We start from the raw sequence: 16,725 nt of genomic DNA on the forward strand, positions 1-16,725 counted from the left end.
ACAGCTAGAGCTTTGTGCCTTGTCTAGTTTCTGTGTTTTAAGAGCTTGTTCTGTGTAGCAGAAATAATACAATAAATGGGTTTAACCACATTTGTCTCAGCTAGACAGTCTGCTTTGTCAGAGATTGCTGGTACAACATAAACAAATTATGTGTTTGTAGTGCTTTTCAATGAAAGCCTATCTAACAGAGCTGAGATTGTGTTTCAGCAGCTGTAGATTTAATCTCCTACCTGTCAGTTAAAACAGGTATTTCCTGAGCCAGATAAGGACTGGTTGTAGAGCAGGGAAGTAGTCACAGCTGGACAAAGACCTATTGTTATTGGCTGATAAATTTCTATGTAGATTCAACTCCTTATTCTACCATGGAAACTACAGTCGTAGTGCAGTATTAAAGGAGCTAACGCAGCCTTTTAAAATGTTAAATCAAAGAGAATCAAAACTGGACTTTGTGTCATTCATTTGGGGGAACTGTCATGTGGAACTAAAGAAAAGTCTATAGCTTTGATCATCACAATTTTAGATCGTTGTGGATGTTATACTAGGGCCATGGAAAATGCCTGTTCACAGATCTGTAACTACATTCTTGGGAGTTCAAGTTGTAATATAAGCTACCCAAAGCCAAAAATTTAAATCTGTGGGTTGATGCTTGGCCATGTGACTCATATATCATGGTTATTGTGACTACAAGTGCTGAATATTCTAGAAAGGAACAGACCTAATGTTAAATATATGTTCTGTAATAACCATGTGAATGCTTCTACACTTCTTCTTTCCTTGTATCCTAATTTCCAATAGGAAAAATACAGTTATTACTGTAACTACTGGAGAATTGGAGAGTAGAGAATAATGGCAATTAGTTAAATAACTTCACTCAAATAAACTTCCCTTCCTTCCTTCCTTCCTTCCTTCCTTCCTATGATTTCTTTAAGAACATGTGAAAGTTTCAATGTATACATTTCCCATTTTGAATTCTGAGTATTTCTGTCTCTTGACCTGAGTGAACCACCATCCATCAACTTCTCTTTGGGCTTGAGTTTGTATTCTTTTTCAGCTGTGATTGCATTGAGTTATTGATTGTATTGAGTTGCTGCTTATTAGTCCTAAACAATGTTATTGGCTTGTTGTTCTTTGTAACAGCAGGAGTATCATGAGAAGTGAATTACTACAGTATTGGACTATACCTTGGAAATCCCCATTTTGTTTCACAAATATGACATTAGTCTCAACTCCCCCTAACTTTGAAAAAGACAAGTTTTATTTAACCAGTGTTTGAGCCAGTTTGTATATATCGATCTTTGTACTTTTATGATCTTTATGAACAGTTTATTTTTTTCCATAGAAAATTTGTGAGGTAACTTGAATTATTTTAAATATTCCTATACTTCCTACACAGACACTGAATTAAGAATTTACATTTTTAGTTTTTGTCAGTAAGCTGTTCTGATGCCTAAAATTTCCTTGAAAGGTATAACATTTGGGGAAAAGAATTACAGTAATGTATCAGTATCCAAATAGATTATAATATCCTAGACTCTTCTCCCCTATAGGAATTAATGAGTACAAGTGTTGGAAAATGATGTGCTTCTATCTTATATGGAATCACTAGAAAGATCATATTTTAGTCAGTCAATCAATGAATGAATCAATCAGATACTCTTTGACATATTTGGAGGCACCATCCTAGTAGCATACTAAGCTTCTACTTGCAAGATGTTTTCCTTTTACTTGAGCAGAGAGGATATGTAAGATGGAAATAGGCCACCATTACCCCCATTTTGGGCCTACTGAGGTGTTTTCTAAACTGGTCCCGTTATCCCCATTTTGGGCCTACTGAGGTATTTTCTAAACTTGTCTCTCTGCGTTCATTCTTGCCCTATTATAGTCAGTTTTCCACATGGCAACCAGAGTGATCTTTCTAAACTTAAATAGGTCTCATGGTAATACTCCCCCTTAAAACCCTCCAGTGACTTTCCATCACACTAAGAATACAATTCCGATTTTCTTACTGTGCTCTACAAGGCCCTAAATAACCTGATCTCCACCTGTCTTTCTAGCCTTTTCCCTACCACTCTCTATGCTCATTCTGCTCTGGCCTTTGCACTCACATGCTGTCTGCCTGAGTTGCTTTTCTCTCTGCTAGCTCTGTGCAACATTTCCTCAGGTCATTTAACCCTGTGTGATGTTATCTCTTCAGAGACGCTTTCTTGGCCATCCCTATCCAAGATAGCCTCTGTACCTTCTACCTACTACCTCCAACTTTCTGTCTTTCATTCTTCATACTCTATCTAGTTTCCTTTATAACACCTATTATCAACTTACATTTATTATATTTGTATGTATTTGTTCATGTGTATATGTGTATACACACAGGTATATACACATATACAAATGTACACATATATATGTATTTTTGTATGTTGTCTGTCTTCTCTTAGAAATGATGGTAGGGAATATTGTCTTCTACTGTATTCCCAATACCTACAATAGTGTCAGGTCTTAAAAGAAACATTTGTTTAATAAATGAATTAATGTATCCACATGGGAAAACCATTAAATAATTCAACACAATACGTGCAGTGCAAATATTGACAGAGGGAAATTTGTGTTTGGGGAATTTATGGAAGAGTTTAATTTGGGCTGAACCTTGAAAGATTGGTCAGGTTTGGGAAGGCAAAAAGGAGAGGAAAGATCATTCCATATGGTGAAAATGTGGTAAGAGCAAAGACTTAGAAACTATTGAAAGCAAATGGAGAAACATCATGGTAAAGGATAGTAGGCAAAGAGGAGTCAGGGGTATGTTAAGAACATCTTGTGGAGGGGCAGCCTAGGCTAGGGAGTTTGGACCTTACCTTCTTTAATAGCGACATCTCTTTTTTGTATCTAAGTTATTTATTATGAAAATGGCACTAAATAAAAGTATAAAATTAAAGAAAATTGCTTTTTAAAAATCGGCATGTTAGCTTATCCTTATAATCATCTTCAGCATCACCTTGTTCATTAAATGGAGATAGCAGGTGTAGGAGTGTGTGTGTGTGTGTGTGTGTGTGTGTAATGTATATGCTGGGAGTAGAGGGCATGGGTTGCAGGTTATGCTCCAAAATGACATTACTGTGCATGTCATTAGCTTTGTACTCTACAATGACTAGACTGTGATAAAGATTGAAAACCTGAAGACTGTTTGACTTGGGATTATAGTTATGGTTTATGCCTTTCCTTGGTATCTAGTTTTTATAAATATTGTCTTACTTTATCTCCCTGCCCCCTAATCACATATACAGGTACTATCTCTCACTGATACTTCCAAGGAGGGACAACTTGCCATGGCTGAGCCCCAGCTGTCAATAGCTTAGACATCTTATTTATGTCCTGGTTAGAGTTGCCACACTATGTTTCTCAGGCCTTCTTGCTTGTGATGAAACTGCTTCTGCCCTCCATGATAGCTGATGCTTAAATGCTTTTCTGACATTCATTCAGTATTGCATAATGAGCTCACAGTGATATAACAATTTTTTTAAATATTATTACTTTGGTAAACTGTATTCTTGTCTCTTTGGGTGAGAATTATCATTTCTGTCAGTAAGGATTATAATTGATGATGATGAAATATTAAAGAAGCTTATAGGCATCTCTAAATGATACTATAGAGGAATTTCAACAGATGTACTAGGAGTACTCAGCCATTAAAAAATCTTGAAATTAATAAAGTCAATTTTTATATTTTCTTACCAACTGGTGAACTTCAAAGTTAGACCACAGCAGGGCCAAAAGAAAAGATCACTATAAGGAAATATGTTTGGACTAGATTTGTACTATTGCCTCCATTTAAGAACTGTAAATGGTGAATGGACTTTGACTTGATTCAACAGATTAAAAAATCATCAGAATTGTTATGGCTTAGTTTTTAAATAACATAGAATACAAGTTCTTGAATGCATTTATATAGCAAATATTTGTTGAGCCCCTACTCTGTGCAAAGTCTTTTACAGAGCCCTTGAGAGATAGAAAATCCTTGCTTTAAGTTACTTGTGCATAATTTTAACAAGACCCGTAGTTTAAGATGTAAACCTGCATTTCTGGATGAGGAATTTAATAATTGAACTCTGGTCATTGCTAACAGAATAAGGTTGCATAAAATACTTCAGAGGTAAAAGCCAGATTGCCTTCATTGTGGGTCAAAAGTTTATGAAAGGTTTATATCTGAATTTGGTTGTTACAAAGAAAGGAATGCCATATTATTCACAAATATTACCATATTTAAATGGCATTTATACAAAATTTGAAAAAAAATAATTTTCATCTTGGCAAAACACTTTGATCATTGTGTATTTAATGGAGTTTCCATTTAGGAATGACAATCATTAGTCTCTAATATGTTTCATACTTCTTTGGAAATAAGACAGGGTGGAATAGGAAACATTCATCTTCACTAGTCTTCGGAAATATCTAAAGTAATTGACTAGCTCAGTCTTCTGTGATGGCCTGGTGACCACTAACTGTGACTATTTGCATAATAGTCAACTCTTCACTTCTGTAGTGATAACTGTTTGTATCTTATTAAAATTAAGACTGTTTTAGTTCTCTTGACTTTTCCAGAAGTTGCAAAAATTGAGATTTGCTGTTCTTCTTTAACCAAACAAATGCACACATGGGGATAACAATATGCTGAGTTTATGCAGATTTTACAGCACGAATCTGAATAAAATACCCACTAATAGATCCTTAAGGAGTAATAAACACACATGAATTTTCCTTAGTTGCACTTTAAAGTGATTTTAACATACTACTAGACCTTAACAATAATATTTAATTGACAAGATTATGCATTTGTATGGATTGAAAAGGTGGTAGATATCTAATTCCAAATGAATCATAAATTTTACTTTTGCATAGCATGTTTTATTAATTTCTTTATGGCCAGGATATTCTATTTCCCTCCTGGTGAGAGTTTCTTAAAACATAGTAAGATAATTTAAACACATTTAATTAACATTTATCATCCATTTTATAAAGAAATCTGACTTATGTTTTCAAAAATGCTCTCTATTTTTTTCTGGGGTGTAAACCATAGATAGAGTATAGAAAGATACTTAATGGAATTTTTGCTATACTTTAGTTTTCTTCTTAAGCAAAACTTTCTCTGTTGACCTTATTCCAAAGTAAGCTGAAAACTGGATAATTTGTACTAATACGTAAGTGAGAACAAACCTAATACCACTACCTGAAAAAACAAGGCTATAGATGTCTTTAAGGCACCTTTATATTTCTACTGCCCAGCACAGAACCAGGTATATAGTGATAAGTTCTCACTAAATGGCTGTTGAAGAGTTGAATTAAGACAAGCACCGCTACCTTCTCTTTTGGAGTAGCATGTTTCTCAGGAGTCTAATAGGCCTAAACTAACTTTTTATTTGTGTACGTATTGAGCTCTTCATTTTATGGAATAAGGGGACAAATAAGTAAGAGATACTAGGAATTAAGATTATCTTAGTGCTAAATCCATGTTCTTTTCTCTGAAAATTCAATATTAAATAGAGCATGTACAAATGAATAAGAAATAAAGTAATTACTTTTGACTACATATGATCCTAGTAGATTAATGAGATATTTGTCCATTTTTAAAAATGCAAATAAAGTGAATATATACAGTATGCTGAGAGTATGCTCAGTATATAGAGTATGCTGAGAATATAAAAAGAGATGTTAACACAAAGGACAGGATTGGCCCTTTCAGAGCTATTAACATTTCTCTCAGAATATATACCTGAAGAAGATTTTTAAAACATGTACCGTTGACCTGATAGAGTCATTGTGTTCTTACTTACAAAGATTATTTCTTTCCTCTGTAACTATGGAAGAGAGTTGGAAAGTGCTAGACTGTGAAGTAGATTTTAAATAGCTATCTTAAAGCACCAACCCAGCAAATGAAACTGCTTTGTTTGCGTGTTTTACTCTTGGTAGTTGGGCAAGGACATAGTAAAACTAGTGACAAGATAAATCTTTTTCATTTCTTCTGTGAATAATTTAGGCATTTTGTTTGGCATATTAAATAATCTAAATTAGAAAAGAGAACTCACTTACTGGAGCTATTTTTTTCTTTTGCTTTAAACCAACTTTTCATTGAAGTATATTTATACAGAAAAGTGTGTGTGTATATATATATATATACACACATATATATACATATATACATATATACATATATATACATATATACATATATACATATATATACATATATACATATATATAAATAAGTGTGAAGTTAGCTCTTTATTAATGTTTTAACTAAAACATATGACTTTGAAGACCAAATCCTGAGTTTGTAAAAGGATGCTTTTAAACTATAACATCTTGAGTTCATTCTACTTTTTAAGGAGTTTACTTGGCCCTTTAATGAGAATTTTGAAGAGTGCTAGGAATAGTATGCCAAATCATGGGAAGACATTACATTATATTAAAGATGGATATTAACAATGGTGGCAAAGTGTTTTGTATCTTATCTTGATGGGACCTGAGAAAGGAAAGAGGAAGAGGGAAGAGGAGAAGTTACGAGACAGAGAGAGAGAGAGAGAGAGAGAGAGGAGAGAGAGAGAGAGAGAGAGAGAGAGAGGAGAGAGAGAGAGAGAGAGAGAAGAGAGAGAGGGGGAGCGGGAGGGGAGAGAGAGACAGAGGGGAGGGAGAGAGAGAGAAAGGGGTGGGAGAGAGAATAACCTGCCAATAACAATTAACAAACAAACAAACAGAAGCAAACAAAGATGGATCCTCTTCTGAATGCAGTTACATTGTTTGTACAATGTATTTCCATTGGATGGTGGAATGCACCTGGGAAGAATGAACTCTGTTCTCAAATGCTCTAGAAAATGTGTGTCCTAAATTTGCTCTTGCTAGGATTCTAGTATTATCCTGTTGGGCTAGCTAGATTCTCTAGAAGCAGGATTTGATATATTACATTAGCTGTAGCAGCCATAGATTTGCTAAATAAGACAAATGAAGAGCAAACAAGATTATATCAAGATGTATTTAAAAGTCAGTTTTAAGTTCTCTTCTGGAATGAGAATGATTACAGCTCAGTACCTTTTGTAGTTGCATTAACAATTCTACCCTATGAAAATTGGTGGTCAGAAGACCAGATCTGAGGTCCTAGTTGGTTGGCTCTCAGCCATTGATCAGTTAATACAAAATACTTACTATGTTCTTAGGCCTGTGATAAGAGCAACAGGATATATAGAAATATAAATGGCACAGGCCATTTGGGACAGTCAACTTACTTGCTGAGAGATAATTTATGATTTGTGGATTAGTGAACAGCAAAGAACGCAGCATACAATTTAAGGCTTCTTTGAGTACTTTAGGCTGTGGCCAACCAAGAGAAGTTGAGTATGTTGACTACTGCATTATGCTTTCTAAGGAAGGGCAAAGCAGAGTATTAAAATTTTAGAAAGATTTTAACAAAAAAGTTTGAGACTAAAAGGATTTCTGTTAAGGCATGAATTTATCCTATCAAATGAGATATTTTTCCTCCTAACCTCCAGAATTAACTAAAGACCATATACTGTGGATTTCCATGCACTTTTTGGCAATAAGAAGACACATTTCTGACCTTGAAGGCTTTTCCTATAAGTTTTCTGGGGACTTCATTTCTTTTGCTTTAGATGGTGCAGCTTTTACAGTGGTAATACTTTATGCAAATGAGTCAGCTATTCTTTGCAAAAATGAATATGGTCATTTTGAAAACTGATCCCCATCCCCTGTTTCTGTTTGCACTTCTTGCACCTCTCTCTCTCTCCTTCTCTCTCTCCCAAGATCACTTTTTCTGAACTCTCTATTGTCTCTTTTCCTCCCTCTCTGTCATGATATACACACATTGGAAACATTTCTTTCAACACTTTAAGAAGCTTTCTTCAATTAATCACATAAGGAATTATTTTCTAGAGATAAAGTATTTAAAAACCCTCATTTTTGCACTGTCTTTAACTCAGTAATAGACATTAATATGCACATGATTTTCAATACAAATACTTATTTCCATCACTAAAAAAAGTTAAATAATCTTCATGAAAGAGAAAATGAGCCCCCCAAGTGTCACTCTGTTTGCATATTAGCACGTAGCCAGGTCTTTGCCAAGTTGCTCTCTGACTGACTGCTGCAGATAATCTTTCTCAAGTATTCTGAGTCGTATCTTTACTGCAAGTCTTCGGGGACAAATAATAGTACCTGTTCCTCACAAGGTATCAGGCCAGTTAGCCCATTCCATGTATCTTTAATGAAGCTCTGGGGCAGATGGCAAAAAATGGCATCACCGTCAACTTAGCACAGAGAAAACAAAGGGGATAAGTGTTGATGCAACAATGCTGTTTTACGAATTGGAAGAGACAGAACCTAAGTGTTTCACACATATCTGTTGCTGTTTTGATTCTCTGAAAGATGTGAGGAATACCCTAGCAATTAAAATTTCTGGGCATGTAGCCTATTTGATCAAGAATATGTTCCCCACCCTCTCCAAAAGGGAAACACGTTGGTCAGGGATTGTGGAAGTTTAGACTTAATGGACAGTTGTGCTTTGGGGTAGTTTATTCCTTTCATGATACACTAAGCTTCACCCGTGATGGGGTTTCTGGTTACTTGGTAGTCATTCAAGTTACATACCTAGCCAGATAGTGCTTACTTTCAAAGCAATAAAAATAACACAGTTTTCATGCTCAGAGATATATTTTGGCCATGTCTAGTTTTGCTCTTTGTGCTAACAAAATCAGTTTTACTTCTTCATCTATAGGATAATTAAAGAATATCTGAATTTGTGTTTAGGGAAAGTTACACTTTCAAGAAAAAAAGATGCTATTTCAAATTTTGATAACTTCTTGGAAAAGACATGTGGAGACTGGTCAGTCTTTGATGGAGTGAGGGGAGTTCTATTATTTTTTATTCTTAGTAAAATATTTTTGGGGGTTGCTGTTTCCAGTGTGACTGCCTTTCCTGGCATGTCACCAAATGGGAAAACGGGATGATGGGAAGGTAGGGAAAAGGCAGGATTACATTCTTCATAGTGGGATGGGGCTTTTCTGTATCTTCAGAATTCTTTATTTGCCCTAAGCACTGGCACTCAGTGCAGTGACTTTAATACACAACTTCCATAAAAGGAAAATATCCTGGATGCTTGTGTGATTCTTAGGTGGCCACCAAGCCTCTTTCCTTGTCTTTTCCCCTTACCTTGCTCTTGCTTTCCATTTCTGTTCCACATTCAACTGATGATCCTTTAGTAAGTATGATAAATGGAAAGCTATGAGAGGGAAAAGTTGTTGCTGTAATTTATATTTTCTGCTAATATCACTTGCATTGGGTCATACTGATGAGCATTCTATAGAAGATGGCATTTAGAAGTATTGATAGACCCTCGTTGCTCTGCTTGTTTTTGTTTTGTTTTGTTTTTTGAGATGGAGTCTCGCTCTGTCGCCAGGCTGGAGTGCAGTGGCATGATCTGGGCTCACTGCAACCTCTGCCTCCTGGGTTCAAGCGATTCTCCTGCCTCAGCCTCCCGAGCAGCTGGGGCTACAGGCACACCCCACCATGCCCAGCTAATTTTTGTACTTTTAGTAGAGACAGACGGGGGTCTCACCATGTTGACCAGGATGATCTTAGTCTCTTGACCTCTTGATCCACCCGGCTTGGCCTTCCAAAGTGCTAGGATTACAGGCATGAGCCACTGCGCCCAGCTGCCTTTGCTTGTTTTAAAGACATAATTCCTTTAACACACTAGGGCAGCCATCCCCAACCTTTTTGGTAGCAGGTACCAGTTTTATGGAAGACAGTTTTTGCATGGACTGGGTAGGGGAGGGGGGATGGTTTCAGGATGAAACTTTTCCACCACAGATCATCAAGCATTAGATTCTCATAAGGAGCGTGGCTAGGTCCCTCGCATGCGCAGTTCACAGTAGGGTTTGCACTCCTGTGAGAATCTAATGCCACAGCTGATCTGACAGGAGGCAGAGCTCAGGCGGTAATGCTTGCTTGCCTGCTGCTTACCTCCTGCTATGTGATCCAGTTCCTAACAGGCCACAACCTGGTACTGGTCCACGGCCCAGGGGTTGGAGACCCTTGCACTAGGTAACTATGAATAAGATTGTTGGATTGTATCAATGTCAGTACTCTGGTTGTGTTGTCATACTATAGTTTTGCAAGATGTTATCATTTGGGGAAACTAGATTAAGGATCCATGTGATCTCTCTGTATTCTTTATTACAACCACATGCAAACCTACAATTATATTATTATCACCAATAATCATATTCCTTATCTTAGATCTGTTTTTCAAAAGATGACTTCATGCTTAATATAATATGATATTAAAAGTACAAACTTTGACCCTGACATATCTGGACTTGAGTCCTGACTCTATAACTTTTTAATTGGTTATGTTACTTAACCACACATGGTTTTCTTTTTCTCATTAAATAAGTATAGTAATAGTAAGTACCTTACAGGGTTTTGAGTATTAAATGAGATAGAGTATGTAAATCACTTTTCCAGTGCTTGACATATAGAAAACAAGGAAAAATATTAGCTGCTGTGGTCATCATCACCATTATCATCATCATTACTATTATTACTTATGTAATTAGACATAAGAAGAACTTTTAATCACCTTTTCTCAGGCTAGAGTCTAACTAGTTACTGGATATTCTGGCTTCTCTTTAATAAAGAGCACTTGGAATTTTTGCATCATTTTACTTAAAATAAGTTTATTGTTTTACTTAAAATAAGTTAAAGTCAATTTTAACCCTTGGAACAAAATGATCATTGCTAATCAATGTATTGTAACAAACTACTGGAATTAATGATGGTAGATACTGAGATCAGTGTGTTCTGTGTAAAATAAAATAAAAATAGAAAGGAAGGAAGGAATTTATTGAAAATTGAACAGCATTCATAATATCCAAACTCCAGCAATATGCTTTTGAAACACAAAATTATTTTCAGCTGGAGACTTCCAGGTTTTCTTTGCCAAAACAGTGCAACCAGTGATTTCTCCCTTTTCTATCACTTAAGTCCCTCTGATGTAATGGAAAAAGCCCTGGACAGGGTGATTAGCTGTTCTGGACTCTGGATCCAGCACTGTCATGACACTGTAACCTTAGGCTCATATCTTTTACCTTCTCTAGCCACCTGTTTTCCTATGTGTAAATTGAGAGCTTTGGATTAGATTAGTGATTCTCAAAGAATGCCACCTGGACCAGCAGCCCCAGCTTCACCTGGGAACTTTTTAGAAATGTTCACTGTCAGACCCCTACCTCAGATCTACGGATTCAAAGACTCTTGACAGGGAGCAGACAGGGAGCAGGGGGAGAGAAGGAAGCAACCTGTGTTTTAACAAGCCCTGTGGATGATTGTGATCCACATTAAAGTTTGAGAATCACTGTCCTAAATTAAATTTTAGCCTAAAATTTAATTATTTGGACTGAATTCCAGAGTTTTCTGATTCAGTAGGTATGGGGTAGAGTTTAAGAATTTGCTTTTTTAAAAGGTTCCCAGATATTGCTGATGCTGCTGGTCTGGTACCACACTTTGAGAACTACTAGGTTAGGTCATTTCCAAGTTCTATTCCAACTCTATGTTTCTATCATTACTTTTGCTTTCACAATGTCCTTTAACCTCCTCCTTATTTACTTTTTCTCTTAAGTTATTGAATAGCCTCTGGGCTAATATTTAGTATTTGAAGTTTCTAACATAGCTTTCTTTGCAGAGTGTGATGAACAGAAATGAATTTACCTAAATTCTTACAGCTTATCTTAATATGAAACACCTACAGCTCTTTGGCATTAAAAATGAACCCAAGAGTTTGGTTAGTTATCTCATGAAGATGGAAAGTTACAAAAGAAGTAATTTAAGACACTAAGATTCAAGAATTAAGTTCTGGTTTCTAATTGCTATTGACCTTTTTCTGTTGTCTCATGATCTGAAGAGCTTGGGCGACCAATATAAAAATAATGTTTTCATTCTAAGATGCTACTAAATAAATAACACCAAAGAATCCCAAATACGTGTTCAAATGAACATGTATTCCCACCTCTTCTTTCTCATGGTTTTCTAGATACTTGGGATGGGATAATGCTCTGTGAGGCATGTTGTCTGCTAAGCATGACAAGCGTCTGCCTGTCAAACTGAATTATTTAGTTGGCTCATGTTTTCTTTCTTAAAGTAGAGTTATGAGTAAGATCAACTATTGCTTGTTTTATTGCTTGTTTTATCAGTAATTTGATAATTTCTAGTCCTGAATATACAAACCATATAAGAAAAGAACACGGACCTAACAAGGATTTACTGTGACATTGCATTACTTTTATGTCAGGTACTGTGCCACAAGAGTTACTTTTATTGTCTATTTGGTCCTCACAATAATTGTGTAAGGTATTATAATTAGCTTCAGTTTTTACATGAAGAAATAGACTCAGAACAATTAAGTAACTGTTCAAGATTACACAGTCAAGAAAATAGCAGCATATAGATTTGGGTTCAGACTTTTTTGCCAACAAGGCCTTTAGAGGCACCTAGTAAATCCTCGATAAATAAATGCATGATAAATGAATGAAGGAATGACTGTAATCCCACTATCATCTTAATGTTTTAAACGATCATAGAATTATAAAGTTGGAAAGGCCCTAAAGGTTATTATATAATCAGGTTTTTTGTTATGTATTTCCTTTTAACATCTCTAACATATGGAGTTATACAGCCTTTCTTTACTGGACCATCTCTAGGGAAAGGATATGTACCATGTCTTTACTCAGAGTGACTATAGAATAGTTTATTACTAGAAAGTTCTTCTTTGCATTTCATTTCCATGAAATTTCTTCTTTTGAGCTTAGTTCTGCTGCCTGTTAACCACTCAGTCTTAATCCAATCCTTCTTCCATATATTATTCTTTCAAATATTTGAAGATAACCTTACCTCTTTTATCTCTCAAGCTAAATATTCAAACATCTTCAGCTACTTCTCGATAATAACAACATAATAATGTTTGTGGAATGAAAGAAATAATAAATAAATATAATATCCAGACTCCTCACTTTCTTTTTCTGCCTTTTTAGAGTATAAGCCATCTGTGATATATTTTATGTACATATTAGGGCCATATTTCTGGAGGAAAATGAAATTATTTCCTTTGATGTACTCTTGCACTGAACAATTGTAACCCATAAAAAATTCTGTGTTTTATTTTCTGGCATAGAATAGTGCCCTTGTCTCTGACGTCTCAGGTTTGCATCAGGGTACAATAAGCTAGAGTTCAACAGCAAACCCGGTGCTTTTCTTCAGGGTTAAAGGCAAGACCTGGGCACTAGGGGATCAGCTCCAATTTAAGCAGGCTTAGTTTGTACTCTAATGTACGAAACTTGGGCTTACCTCAGCTAAAATGGAAGAAATAGCTGCTCAAAGCTAGTTTCTTTCACGCCCCACTGGCAAGGTAGTAATTGCACAAAGACCTTTTTATTATAAGTTGATTTTTTTGAGAAATGAATTCAGAAAAATCCTGTAAAGTGTTTATTTTTTGCTTGCCCTTTATTAACCCACATCTTAGGGCTTTCCCTAGAGAAAAACTGTTGGTAAATGAAACCTCTTAGACCTACACAGAAGCATTTTTTGCACTGTGTCCCTGGCTATGAAGGGAACAGGGACAGGACAAGGCAAGTCAGTGCTAATTAAACAGGGTCATTAGCCAGTGTATGGAATTTTGCCTAAAGAGAAGATTTAGAAATTTAGACAGGGAAGGGTTTGGGGTTGGAAGAATTACTGGTAAAGGTTTGTATCTTAAATAAGATATAATATAGCCCTTTTATACCAGTGAAAAGGCTAAATACCCTGTTTGAACTTAAAGATAATTTCTTTTGGTATATCTTAGTTTTGATCTTTAAATAAGAAAAGTCCTGTATTCAACCTATAAAATTGTGCCCTGAAAGCCAGGACAAAACCTTCCTGTCATGCTATCCTGGAATCCGGGCAGCATGCATAGAGTAAAGAAGGAAGCTAGGAAATTAAAATGTAATTTTCACATGCATGATTCTGTCATAGCTCTTATTTTCTTTATATGGAATACAAATACTGATATAGAGTAAAGATTTTTCTATTTTGCATTTTTGTGCTCTTTGATATATTTATTGAGGTCAAATGAAATTTGATATAGTAGGATTTATTATGAAATGCTCTCTGAATACAACTCCATAATTACTGAGCTACATGGTAGTGCATAAAGCTGTAAAACTGCTTAGCCAGACAAGCAATTTATATGTTACATCGAGGTGTGTATGGCAAAGAATATTACTTTAATTGGGAGCCAAGATGTAGTAGCCTTAAATCTGAAGAGCTATATGTTTAACATAATGCAGTGAGGCTTTGAAATAAGATACCTAAACTGGGGAGATACAGCTTTTAGAATATATTAACAATTAGACATTATTTTCTGACCATGGATACTAAATACTGTTTTTGAAAGAAAGCACAGAATGCAAAGCAGGTGAAAGGGCAAAACCTCTCAACATTGTACAGTGCTAGAAAGGAAGCAAACTTATTTCTTCTAGTTCTTTGTTTAAAAGAAAAAATAAAAGGGAAAAAGTCAAGAGAAAAGAAAAACATTAACTACAGTTTGGTGGAAGCAGGGGCGAGGCGAATTCACAATGAAGTTACGTCTTCGGTATGCTATTAGCATCTCAGAAAAGGGATTTGGTGGATTTTAACTGAATTTTCTCAGATGGCAGATTTGGAATGAGGTTAGAGGTGGGTGGCTGTGTGGGTACCAGCACACCACCAGGAGTGAAAAACAAATTCTTCTTGGCATACATTTGCTCCCTGTCTGATCATAGGCTCTCTTCTGTTTAGCAGGTTCAGGGTCACATGCCTCCGCTCATGATCCCAATTTTTCCACATGACCAGCGGACCCTGGCAGCAGCTGCTGCTGCCCAACAGGGATTCCTCTTCCCCCCTGGAATAACATACAAACCAGGTAAGTAGAGAGGGATTTAACATTCTTTTGGAAATGCTCAGATCCGCATATTTGTGCTTAGTACTCACAACAAACACAGGAGCATGCAAGGGAACTATGAATACAAATATCATAAAAGCTTATTTTAAAGTAAAATTAAAATTGGGAAGAGCGGGCATTGTAATAAACTAATTGGTTGCTAAAAACTTTTACTTTCTCTTCTTGCACTTGAGTTTGTCTTGAATTCACAGATAAGATACTACTTTCCCTGGGGACTACAATGTTTTTGTCAGCTCTCTCTCATACTTTTACTGTGAATAATTGTTTTTTGGTTAAAGATCCTTTTCTCCTTGTGAGAGCTGTTATATTCTGGAAAAGTGATCACATTCAGTATAAAATGTTATTGTTTGTTGTCAGACTTCTCTTAGAAAGATAGTTAAAACTAGACTGATTTAATTAGCTTACCACTAATAGGTAAAATTGTTTTTGATTTTCATCTAAAAAATGAAGTATTCAGTACTTTTTAATTCATTTTTAAACCTCAAAAAACAGGTCATGTAACCTTGCAGTGAAATATGTTTTAAGATGATTTAGCAAATGTTATGATTTTTCTTTTTTCCTCTGAGTTTACTGGACTCCTGGGGAATTCAATTAGGGGCATCATGGTTTGAAGCTTCTTTCAGAGCCTCCTTGTAAACAGGGCTTTAAATGTTTAAAGATATGTTGCCAAAGGAATCCAATGTAAAAAGATAGTCAAGTAAATAAAAGTCAACCTTAATTTCATTTGTGCATTCTTTGTAAGTGACCTCAGCTCAGAAGTAGTGACCTTGTTCTACTCATTAATAATTTCTGTGTCAAGTTCTTTTTAACATATTAACCCGATTATATTAACCATCAAATCTGAGTACAACAAATCTGCGTGCAGCAGTTTCTTCGTGTATGTGGTTTATAAAGTGAACAAAGGCATTTTAATATGCTTAAAGCAATAATAAAATATAAATCACTTTACTAAAATTCTGGAGAAGAAAGCTTACTACATAGCATAAAAACAAGCCTAGTGCATTTTAGCATCTGTTTTAATTGCTTGTTGCCATTGATTACTCTTTTGTATTTGATAGAGAACTTCCTTCTTTGTAAGAAAAGGTAGGATGTCTGTGGCAAAAGACGAATGATTCAAGGAATAGAGATGTTATGAGATTGGTGAGTTTAAGGGCTGTCTGAAAATTCCTCACGTATAAATGAATCAAACTCATATTACCAAAAGGTTTTTGGATACCCGAGAGAAAATTATGTCATTCAAATTGTTAAAAATGCATTTTTCTAGAGCATGATTTTTAGAACAAGTTATACTTACCTACTATGAAATTGGCATCTATATTAAGGACAGGAGTATATTTTTTCAGAGAATTTTTTTTTTTAGTGAAGTGGTTCAGTCTTCCTGTGATCTCTGTAATTCATTCTAAACTACTTCTTCATTTTGACTTTCTTTGGAACATTGAAGTAAACGAAGTTTACTGTTCTATTCTGAATTTGAGTTTGACACTCCTGTACCAGTCCCAGAAACATTTTAAATGAACTGTATGTGGAAATTATCTATTTGACTTCAGTGTTTTTAAAGTTAAATTTATCCACATTTCAAAATCAGATATGGGTCTTATTTTCTGTTAGATGTAGACATCTTGTAACTATATTGCTTACCTAATTTTGTTGAAACAATACTGCCACTTTTCATGGGGAAAGATATTGTTTTATATATA

General features: G+C 35.4%; 1 protein-coding gene across 33 annotated transcripts in view; it reads left to right on the forward strand.

Annotated features, from left to right (window-relative positions):
* SOX6 (SRY-box transcription factor 6) overlaps positions 1–16,725 on the forward strand; it is a 757,470-nt gene that overhangs the window by 598,174 nt on the left and 142,571 nt on the right. For 20 of the 33 annotated variants that reach the window (XM_054523662.2, XM_054523669.2, XM_054523670.2 and 17 more), the window contains one exon: positions 14,866–14,989. In XM_054523662.2, the coding sequence (XP_054379637.1) occupies positions 14,866–14,989 (124 nt within the window). 33 annotated transcript variants of the gene reach the window in all.

The sequence above is a fragment of the Pongo abelii genome, chromosome 9, assembly GCF_028885655.2.
Source record: "Pongo abelii isolate AG06213 chromosome 9, NHGRI_mPonAbe1-v2.0_pri, whole genome shotgun sequence".
In the NCBI taxonomy this organism is placed as follows: domain Eukaryota; kingdom Metazoa; phylum Chordata; class Mammalia; order Primates; family Hominidae; genus Pongo; species Pongo abelii.